Consider the following 10351-nt stretch of genomic DNA (forward strand, 5'->3'; position numbering starts at 1 on the left):
TGATCAACCATTCGATCAACTCGTCCCCGTCGCCCACACTTGCAGGCTGTGTATATCCGACTTTCGCACTGGAACACCCGCTTCCTCCTCCCCCTTGCCCTCCTTCTTGAGTGACACAGTAGCCAAACGTACCGAATTTGGCGCTCAAGTCCGAATTTAAAGAATATGAGATAGAAAGGAAATATATGGTTTTGATGAGGGGTGCAGAGAACGTTGTCAAGAGCCTTATCGTTGTATGAGAAGTCTGTTCAGTTGGAAATGTATTATACGGGGGGGTAAGACGTACAGGCAAACGAAAGAGAGTGATGAGAATATGAATCCAAGGAGCATATGCCCCTCGAGACAGTCGTCCCATCTGAACATTGCCTACCTAGTCGTGAGTTGCCGAATGAATATGTTAGGGAGTTGAGCACACAAAGCGAAATGGGTCACAATAGTAATCAGTCCGGTCGTCTAACAACAAATCTTTCAAATTCATCCTGATAAGAGTCATTCCAGAGGTGACTGGTGATTCCTGGTCATAAGAAAGAACAATGGGCTACAGGAAAATTGATGCAGTTTCGGGTTGAATGATTTTGATGGTCGAACGGGGTTTGATGGATAAGATGTTAATTTAAGCCATGATGGCGTTCCTGCCCCGTTGACCGAACCGGGATGCATTGCATCCATGGGTTATTAATTGGCTCGCAGGAACCTGATACGTCGGTGGATGATTAGTTTGGCTACGGTTTCATCATTATTGTCGACGAAACAGAGGCTACGCGTACGTAAACAAGTCTGGCAAGTATCTGGCTGTGTAAGAAAGACGACGATTAGAATTCTATCTGTATAGTGTATAAGAACTGTAATCACTAACAACCTTTCATTGTCCAGAACACAATTGCAAACTGAAAATTCCGTCTAGGGCACAAACTCATCAGGCATGAACACACTTTGCGGCCCTCGGATACCCTTGGGTGGCCATCTCTTGTCTTTTTCATACGGCACCTTGAACCTCTTTTTCCCGCTCCCAATAACCTCATCAATCCCGTTCAAAACAACCCTCGCGCTTCCGTTGGGCGGTACTTCCGTATCAACCAACATTGTATCCCCCTCAATCTTCCACTTACACACGTAAGGTCCATAAGGCGAGTCGAAGGATGTTTGAGCAGAGGTGATCGTGCCGCCGGGCAAGGGCTTGATGAGGGCAGACTTCCAACCTGGAGAAGAAGGGGAGAGACCACCAATGTAGGTATGCATGAATTTAGCGACAGCGCCAAGGGCGTAGTGGTTGAACGAAGTCATTTGACCAGGATTGATTCGACCGTTGGGGAGCATCGAATCCCATCTCTCCCACTACTGACGCATTAGCAATTTGACTGTGTTGCGACAAAAAAGATGCTTACAATAGTAGTTGCACCCATACCCACAGAGTACAGCCACGAAGGATTATCTTTTTCTTGCAACATTCTGTACGCAATATGCTCTAGCCCATTATCGGCTAAGACAGGTAACAAAATGGGCGTCCCCGCAAAGCCCGTTGATACCTTGAAGTAAGCCCACCTTGTCAGAAACTCAAGCCTCTCCCGGGCTCGCGGAATCTGTTCTGCTTTGAGCAAATTGAACTTGAGAACAAGAGCAAGAGCTGTCTGGGTATCCGAAACGACTCGCCCCGTGGATGTTGTATATTCTTCAAGGAAAAGCTTATGCAATCGGGTGGCATCATCTTCGTACTTCTTCACTACCTCGGGATCCTTCTTCAGCAGTTTACCGATTTTCGCAACGAGGGACGTGACGTGGACAAGGTAGGCATTGGCCACAAAGTGTGTATCTGTACGCCCATGCGCAGGATATTGAGCTGATCACAAAAGTCAGCTTGGTTGATCATATCCCCAAAGAAGTAGCACTTGCGAGGAGCATTCGGGTCCAACCAGTCACCATACTGAGGGGCTATCTCTGACCAAAGCCCATCCTTGCCTCTCGGCACACCCTCATCCAGCCACATGCGCATGCTACCCCATTGCTTCTCCATAATCCTTTCATCACCAAAGGTGTTGTACAAATCCCAAGGGGCGATAGCTACCACATCAGCCCAGATGGATTGGGGTTTGGGGTATTGGTCGTTGAATTTGTTGGGAGGAACATAGGGTACGACGGTAGGCGGCACGCCTTTCCATTCAATCTGTTCGGCAGCCACGTCTTGGAGCCAACCTTCAAGGAACCCTAGTGGGATCTAGTTATTTTCATAAATGTGGGATAAGAGATAAGGCAAAAATGAAACCTACCTGAAGTGTCAAAGAGGTAATTTGCAGTCGGTGCGAATACCTGAATATCCCCCGTCCATCCTAATCGTTCGTCCCTCTGCGGACAATCAGTCGGGACTGCAAATCCATCAGCGATCAAATCTCAACGAATGACAATCCGAGTTACCAGAGACGAAGTTGGACATCATTCCCCATACAACATTCTCGTGCAATCTATTGACCATGTCATGACTCGATGTGAATGTCCCTGTACGACGCATATCGGAGAAAATGACAATGGCGGTAAAGTCCTCGAGGGTTGGTCTGATGCCCTCTATCTCAACGTACCTAACATATTGTTAGAGCGCGGAAATCCAAACACATTATGCACCCACCTGAAGCCGTGGAAAGTGAACTTGGGTTCCCATCCTTTCGTCTTCCCACCCAGAATAATCTTATCATTCGGCTCCGCCGTTCTCAACGGCCTTGTTCCAAGCTCCCCATCCTCCAATACCTCTGCATGCCTCAATAATAGCTCCTTCCCTTTCAGATCCGTCTCAATCCTCAAGAATCCTACAAGGTTCTGTCCGAAATCGAGAATGGATTTGCCGGAAGGTGTCGTGATAAGTTCCACGGCTTTGACTTCCTTGACTCGCCTAATTGGTGGAGCATCGGAAGCGATGAGTTGGGCTTCCGGGAAGGAGAGGACTTCGACAGGGGAGATCTTCGCCTTGGACTCGTCGTATGTCAAATCGTACACCTCGCCGTTATAAATCTCGGAGTTCTTGATAGGCCCATCGACGCATTCCCACGTCTCATCCGTCACCACTTCAGCCTCACCATCTGTTTCGAGCTGTCCCAAGAATCCCAAGCGACTGCCCCAATTATTGCGTTTCCCAGGTCTACCAAGACGGGTAGCGTACCATCCTTCTCCGACGTACGCGGTGATCGTATTCTCGCCTTGCTGGAGGAGGGAGGTGATATCGTATATCTGATAACGGAGATGGTACTTGTACGATGTCCACCCGGGGGCCAGAATCTGGTCGCCTACCCTCTTCCCGTTGATCTCGCATTCGTACACTCCGAGAGCAGACGCATAGAGTCGAGCTTGAATAGGAGCAGACTTGAGAACAAAGGTCTTGCGTAAACGGAAAGGCGGTTTGGGGGCGTCAACCTCTTGAGGAGGACCGGAGATAAATTTAGCTTTCCACTCTCCTCGGTCAAGCAGAGCAGCTTCGAGTGTGATCCCAGCCCAGTTTGTTGTCGACCCATCGGTACCTGTTGAACGAACTTTGACCTCCACGATCTCTCTCGATTGAATAGATTTCGACGGCCAAGAAACGAGGACGGACTGCTCAGACTTGACAATGTAGTGCTCGGCCTGATGATTCCCAGGATGGGTGATGATAAGCTCGTAAGAAGCTTGTTTCCAGTCTTTGAGCGTTGTCGAACCGAATCGCCATGTCAGGCGAGGAGTAGGATGGGCGATACCGAAGCCGGATTCGTGACGTTCAGCTTGTAAGCTGACGATGGTCACCGACATGTTGTGAGTGGATAGGTGGCCAGCTCATGACTCGGAACCGCTTTGATTTATAAGCCATGACCATGTAAAACGTTCTCAAGGTGAACACTTGCGAATGTCGGGTGGATGTTTGGACTCGGTGCTTCGGGAAAAGAAGCTTGCGGAGAAGACCATCATCGGTTCATGTTCTTACCGTTCTCGTGTGTTTTTCATTCCTTTCGTTTCTTCACAGTTGCTCCTTGAGGATACACTCAGATATTCGAAGGAGGACAATTGCTACCCAATTATTTACACAGCATACCGTCACGAGGTCCTTCCATCCCTGCTTCCCCAGTTGTCCAAAAACAGTGGGTACTTTTCTTCTTCAGTATAGTGAGGACGGGCATCTCCGAACTTCGCTTCATCGCATTCGATTTCAGCTGCTGGGAAGAATCCACCTTCGCTGTTGTACGTCTGTATCAGGAGGTGTCTTAGTCAAATAGTAGTACGGTTCAATTCATGCGATCCTCTTCCTAACTTCTCGGTACCCTTACCGTTACTGAAATAAGTACCAGGCAGATGATTATTCGTGGATGACTAATCTGCCCCTCTTCATTTGCATATGTTGTTGCGCAAGCTTCGGGGAGTGTTAAAACCATCAAACGCGTTCAGTGTTTTAGAATGTGCTTTCGGTAGAAGTTGTGAATAAATCACATAGCGTGACAACAGACCTTACTTGTACCGGCCTTCGTCGACATCGACGGATAGGCAAAAGATACAATAAGAATGGCGGAAGACTCCGTGTACATACGTAGACAAGCAATGGTACAGATCTATGATCTAATTGTACAGACCAGAGTAGGGCATAGCAGGAAAATCGTCATTACTTCAACAATTTCGCTTCTTTCTTCTTTCTTAGCTCAATAATCTTCTTTCCTTACTTTGCCCTCCTTCCCCTTCGCCGCCTCCCTTCTCTCCTCTTCAATCTCCTTCAACTCATCATCCAATCCCATTGCCTGCTCGGGGTCCTCCATCTCTGCATTCTGTCTCTCCAAGAGCGGCTTGATGAGTCGTGTGAAGTACGGGTGTTCCTTGGGCAGAGGGTTGGCCGCTTGTACTTGCGAAAAGTAAGATTCGTAGACCGAACCGTCATATTTGCCCAGGGGTGAGTTGAGGATGTGGTCGCTAAGGGCAAAAGCATCGACGAGTGGAACTGTACAGGGCAACCTGTTTAGCAAGTATATATTTGGGTATGAAGGTCTTGAGCAACGCTCACCTGCTATAGTGCGGACCTCAGCACAGAGGCCGTCAACGCTCGTCTGGACCTTGTCCATCTGTTCAGCTGTGAAGTAGCCGTCTACCAAGCATGTTAGTGCAGCTCCGCTTGAAGCAGTGAATAAAACACATACATTTCAGGAAGTAGCCCTGTTGCTCTTCAATCTGCCAAAGACCATACAACTTTGCCACCGTCCTCAAGATTTCCGTCTCAGCACTTTCCTCCATATCTTCCACAGCCTCCTTGAACATTGTAAAAATATACCCCACGGTATGCACCTTTGCAGCGATAAACCTTGACTGAGAGCACATCTCCATAGCGACTTCCTTGGATTTGCCAGCCTTGAGGTAGGAGACGTACTCCTCAGCAGCTTTTTTGATAACGTTCGCTGCAACGCAGTTCCAGGCGCGTTTAATGTCGGAGAGGGTGAGGGACGAATCGGATTTGGCGGTGAGGATGGATCGGTCATTGAGGTACGCAACTCCAGAGACAAGGTGTTTGCCTTTGATGGCGGCTTTGATGAGGTTAGATGGATGATCACTGGGGGTATTCAACATAACTTACCTCCCCAAGCCCCTACGAGTGAACGGCCGGCCTGCAAGCTCAAGATAGTGTTGTCACCTTCCCAAGTACTACATCCTGTTAGCATGCGGATACTGGGAGTGAGTAGAGTTTTAATTCACCATTGAACAGCGAAGTCAGCGTACATGGTAGGGAAGTTTGAGTAACTAAATATGATCAATCACGTCGAGACGGAGAGGAACGAAATAGCTTACGCTGAGTACCCATGACCACCGCAGGACTGTCTGCACTTGTCTATGGTATCTAGACAGGCCCAAGTACAGAACGCCTTGACGTGATGTCAGCTTTCGATCCAAATATTGTCATTCTCTACGAACATACCTTGAGGCCAGCAGAAGTAGCGTGAGTCTCCTTGAGCTTGTCGAGAATCTCGTTCAAATTCGGCTTTGAGATTGTCAGCTACCATTCTTGATTGGAATAGGACGGATATACATCAGAGGGATCCATCGTGTCCAAAGATTGGGTCATGTCCTCATACATCTTTGTCAATTTCAATCCAGTGAACCCAATGGCGATAGCTTGGGCTAGAAGGGGCTGTACCGTTTGGTCAGCACTACAGTACGTGTATGCAAAGGTCAAAAGGGACATGCCATTAAGCGTCGTTGATGGATGGGGTAATCCAAGATCTGAGTCTCGAGTTGGTTTTTGCCAGTCGCGAACTGTCGGCGAACAGCGGCGTAACGGACAGCAATCGTTAGAGCCTAAAAGATGGGTTAAAACGGATTACGTCGAGATGACGGAAGACATACTTTTTTTGCAGAGTTGCTTGAATCAGTCACCATAGACGTTCGTCCGCCAAGGAGAGCACCATATGTCAATTGGGCAAGAGCCTATGGAATGGATGGTATCAGCAAATGAGGTTAGAAATATAGAGAGAAAACATACAGGCTCAGTGACGACACCGTCCCTTGACACTTGAGTGTGTTTCATGAGCATGTGTGCTCGCGGAACACGGACGTAAGTGAACTGGATGTAACCGTTGTCTGTGACAGATTAGCTTGTATACCGTCACAGATCAGGATTCGAGCTTACCGATACCGTCTCTGCCCATCTTCTTTCCAATATCACCGATAGTGATGCCCGGCAGCAATTGGAAAGTCCTACACATTCTCATCAGCGTCAATTTACCATCACCGAAGAAACCAACTTACTTGGTATCTCTCAGTTGAGTTACAAAAGTCTTCACGCCATACTTCTTTCCATCCACGATCATCTGCGCAAACACAGCAGCATGTGTGGCCGTACTAGCGGCGCCACCGATCCACCATTTGGTCGCTCCAAGATGAGGAGTGTGGATGATGAATTCATCGGTCTCGCGGTCGAATGTGGCGGTGGTTTCGAGGCCGGCGACGTTGGAACCATGTGCGAGCTCGGTCATGGCAAAGCAGCCGATGACGCCGTTGAGCCCTAGTACACCGCGATCGATCCAGTAGCCTAGCAAATCAAGAGAGTCAGCAAGTTCTGAAAGAAGTGATGGCGACCAGAGACGCACTAAGCTGGTTGGGCGTAGCACCGCTTCGAAGAGCGCCCAAGAATAGGCCGTACGCAACACCAAACCTAGTCCAAAATGAGGGGTCCGCAATCCCAATTAGCTACAAGTAATGTCAGCCATCATAATTGCAAAATAAAATTCGCCTAGTCCCGCTACGACACTAGCCTAAAGGGCCTACCTGCATTCTTAGATTGAAGACTTCAAGACTCTCGTTCGTCACAAAGTATACCATGGAGGCGAACTTCTCCATAGTACGTTCTCGAAGTTCATCCTTGCTAAGGTCATGAATATCGGAGAGCTTAAAAGCAGGATGTCTTGCAATCTTGGCGTAAGGTACATCAGCCCGTTGTCGTTGGCCGAAAGACGGAAAGTGACGTCGACTTACCTCAGCCATGAATCTTTCCTTCAAGACCAAGGCTTTTTCGGATCCATGCATCTTGATTGAAAGCTTCCGTACGTTGAATGGAGGATTGGCCCGCTCCTATGTTAGGTTAGATGATGGCAAGGACGAACGTGACGCAATGAGAACATACCATGGCGAGCGTCTCGACCTGGCCAAGAGACATGTCAGTGACTCTCGAAAACAAATTTCGGTAGCTTACAGTGGTAGGTTTTGGTCTTGGGAATGCCATCTTATGGTGTATATTATGATGAAAGATAAACAGAATCAAAAAGGGATTTGTTTGCCATCTTTAAGATCTTTTCGAGTCTAGGAGAGCTCTGACGATCACCCGGCAATCTACCACAGCGCTTTAGCCGGAAAAGTGTCTTACGTAACACAAAACCTCTGTGTCCCTAATAAGGCTCGACGCGTTGAAGGGAGGAGTAGCAGCAGCACTGGCAGTCTGCTTCATTATCATTAATTATAAGATGTCTACCAATAAACGAAACCACGCAGTATCCTGAATTTTTACTGCCGGGTCAGTTTGACGAAGTCGAAGGGAAAGTTGCCAAGTTTTACACTTCCTTATGGAGGAGGGTAAAGTGCCGAAGTTTGCGAAGGACCCGGCGTGCGTGAAAAAGCTCTTCGCATTGCGAAATCCGGTCCTCTGAAATTCAACAATCCGCCTATCAAGACCATTCATTTTCCCAGCCGTATCACACCTACGATCCGGAAACTGTATGTGTCCCTTCTTCCATATCTCTTCCATCTTATTTCCCACGAGGAGTTCACGGCCGCTATTACCAAGCAAAGTTACCCTTCAGTTTTTCCACAACATCACACAGGCTAATATTCTTCTACCAGGGAAAGCCGGTTGCTTATTCAACAACGTCAAAGCAGCTCATTTTAAAGCCTCGACCCCTAGCTAATCTCTCTCTTACCGGGGACAGGAGCTGGTAAATAAAACATAAGTGGTCAAAAATAGCGCTCAATTGCCCAGAAGTATGTTTCCCTTTCTATCACCTATACTTTATTATCTTCCCCCACACATAATGCAGAGCATGACGAGGCATCATATACATGCGCAGATACATCAAAATCTGCTTAAAGGGACCATCAAGTTAATATTGTTCATTTACCAGAAAAGGTGTGAAACTGACAAACAGACATATCCGACAATGGCGTAGAACGAAACTCACCAAAAACATTAACTGGGTACAACTACACTCTCCTTGGTCACATCGTAGCTCATCAACGCATCGTCTTTCATGTAACCACCCTTCGTGAGGAGATACGCCCACATTCCCCACTTCTTGATAAACCATTCCAAGCCCGTCATCCCTTCCTGCCTCGAACTCCCACTCGCCTTGGTGAGCGATTCGACGATCTCAAACCTCTTCTTCCTCTTCTTCTCGAACTGCTCAAACAATTTCTCATAACCCTTCCCGACCGCTTCTTCATTGGAGAGAAACATAGATAGGAGACCGCCGTCTTCGAAAGCTTGGGCTGCACCTTGACCGCCTGAAGGTGGGATGGCATGTGCCGCATCACCTATCAAACAGATTCTCTTCGAATGCCAAGTCGGGAGACGAGGGATTTGGTACGGGGCCCAAACTCTTGCTTGTCCAGCTTCCTCGCTAGCAACCTTTAACAAGCTCTGGAGGGTCTCGTTCTGAACATCCTTATAGTCCTCTTTGATCCCTTTGATAGCGTCGCCGCTTTCTTCATACTCTCTCCATCCAGACCTAGTCCTATCCGGTACAGACTTTTGGGCGGCCCAGCCGATGCTTTCGCCAGAAAAGTCGCAGGGAACAAGCATGACCATGCCGGGACGGGTGTAAATAAATGCGGGGAGGGTCATGTAGGGAGGGATGTCCAGTGAAGAGCGAGAGACTTCGCCGCCAATGCCTGCGAGGCCGGCGTACGTAGGCGTAGGGGGGTCAGGGAGAAGATAGTTTCGGAGGCGAGAGTGAATACCGTCACAGCCGACTAGGATGTCACCTGGGAAACGTTAGGAAATGGGTCTATAACACGGTTTGGATGTGTACTTACCTGATGTTCGAGTACCATCTTCGAAATGGATCATTACTCCCGTCTCACTCTCGTCGATGCTCTTCCAGATCATCCCGTATTTGAAGTCAATCTTATCGCTTGCCGCACACGCCTCCAAAAGCTTTTTGTGCAAGATAGGCCTCTTAATTCGGAGCGCCTTGTATCCCCATCTCTCTTGATCACCCTGGGCGAATCCACCGAGCTTCATCCCGTCCTCTGAATAAAAGTTCAGTTTCTCAAAGCTGAAACCATTGTCCTTGATCTCTTCGTAGACGCCTACAAGCTTGTCAAGGACGCGAAGAGCGTTGGGAGCCAGCATCAGGGCGCCGCCAATGTCGCCCGGATCAGAACGGAGCTCAAAGATGGTTGACCGGATACCGGATTTGGAGAGGGCGAGGGCGAAGCAAGTGCCCGCAAGACCGCCACCTAGGATGAGGACGTGAGAAGGTATCTTGGATCGTTCCTGGGCCATCGTGCAAGGTTAAAATAATGTTAAATGGTTGAAGCGAGAGGATGTAAAAGAGACGAGCATCCTCTCAGCTATATAAACACTTGCAAGGGCGGCCACATGGCCGAGGTAAAGATCGGTTCCCATCTCGCTCCCCCGAAAGGGGCAAGTAGAAAATAAATGGCAGGGGGAAGGGGAGAATAACGCAATCGATTACGCCGTGCCTTCTTCTTGTACCTATGGATTATTAACCTTAAAAATATTATCTCCTCTTGCTTCAACCTTGCGAACATGATAAAACGTAGGACGACGACATCTTGCGTGGGTCTCGACAAGCAGGCCAAGATACGTATTCCCATACATTTGCTAGATGTAGGTGGGGGGGGGGGGGGGGGG

The 10351-nt window shown here is 48.4% G+C and overlaps 4 protein-coding genes and 1 pseudogene across 4 annotated transcripts in view; 1 reads left to right on the forward strand and 4 right to left on the reverse strand.

The window, feature by feature from the left end:
• Positions 1–659, reverse strand: part of CNG00305 (hypothetical protein) — a 1336-nt gene extending 677 nt beyond the window's left edge. The window contains exons 1-2 of the mRNA XM_024658594.1: positions 287–659; positions 1–224 (exon numbers count right to left, since the gene is read on the reverse strand). The exon at positions 1–224 is cut by the window's left edge and continues 24 nt beyond it. Of these exons, the coding sequence (XP_024514519.1) occupies positions 1–224; positions 287–363 (301 nt within the window). The 5' untranslated portion in view covers positions 364–659. The remainder of the gene's footprint in view (positions 225–286) is intronic.
• Positions 660–673: 14 nt separating this feature from the next.
• CNG00310 (alfa-L-rhamnosidase, putative) lies at positions 674–3883 on the reverse strand. The gene is made up of 7 exons (XM_024657485.1): positions 2618–3883; positions 2410–2570; positions 2265–2360; positions 1891–2202; positions 1386–1837; positions 857–1335; positions 674–792 (listed from the first exon to the last, which is right to left on the reverse strand). Exons 1-6 carry the CDS (start codon positions 3763–3765, stop codon positions 901–903), a joined length of 2604 nt encoding a protein of 867 aa, XP_024513169.1. The 5' UTR covers positions 3766–3883; the 3' UTR covers positions 674–792; positions 857–900.
• A 565-nt stretch (positions 3884–4448) lies between these two features.
• CNG00320 (Acyl-coenzyme A oxidase I, putative) lies at positions 4449–7628 on the reverse strand. The gene is made up of 17 exons (XM_024657486.1): positions 7607–7628; positions 7459–7554; positions 7252–7395; positions 7074–7173; positions 6733–7015; positions 6614–6681; positions 6467–6564; positions 6331–6411; positions 6172–6282; positions 6014–6115; positions 5903–5965; positions 5776–5849; positions 5683–5727; positions 5564–5631; positions 5133–5513; positions 5000–5080; positions 4449–4936 (listed from the first exon to the last, which is right to left on the reverse strand). Exons 1-17 carry the CDS (start codon positions 7607–7609, stop codon positions 4644–4646), a joined length of 2091 nt encoding a protein of 696 aa, XP_024513170.1. The 5' UTR covers positions 7610–7628; the 3' UTR covers positions 4449–4643.
• A 323-nt stretch (positions 7629–7951) lies between these two features.
• CNG00330 lies at positions 7952–10304 on the forward strand (annotated as a pseudogene).
• CNG00340 (kynurenine 3-monooxygenase, putative) lies at positions 8464–10129 on the reverse strand. The gene is made up of 2 exons (XM_571770.2): positions 9508–10129; positions 8464–9456 (listed from the first exon to the last, which is right to left on the reverse strand). The coding sequence occupies exons 1-2, from the start codon at positions 9977–9979 to the stop codon at positions 8663–8665; spliced, it is 1266 nt and encodes a 421-aa protein (XP_571770.1). The 5' UTR covers positions 9980–10129; the 3' UTR covers positions 8464–8662.
• Positions 10305–10351: the final 47 nt, after the last annotated feature.

The sequence above is a fragment of the Cryptococcus neoformans genome, assembly GCF_000091045.1.
Source record: "Cryptococcus neoformans var. neoformans JEC21 chromosome 7 sequence".
Classification (NCBI taxonomy): domain Eukaryota; kingdom Fungi; phylum Basidiomycota; class Tremellomycetes; order Tremellales; family Cryptococcaceae; genus Cryptococcus; species Cryptococcus deneoformans.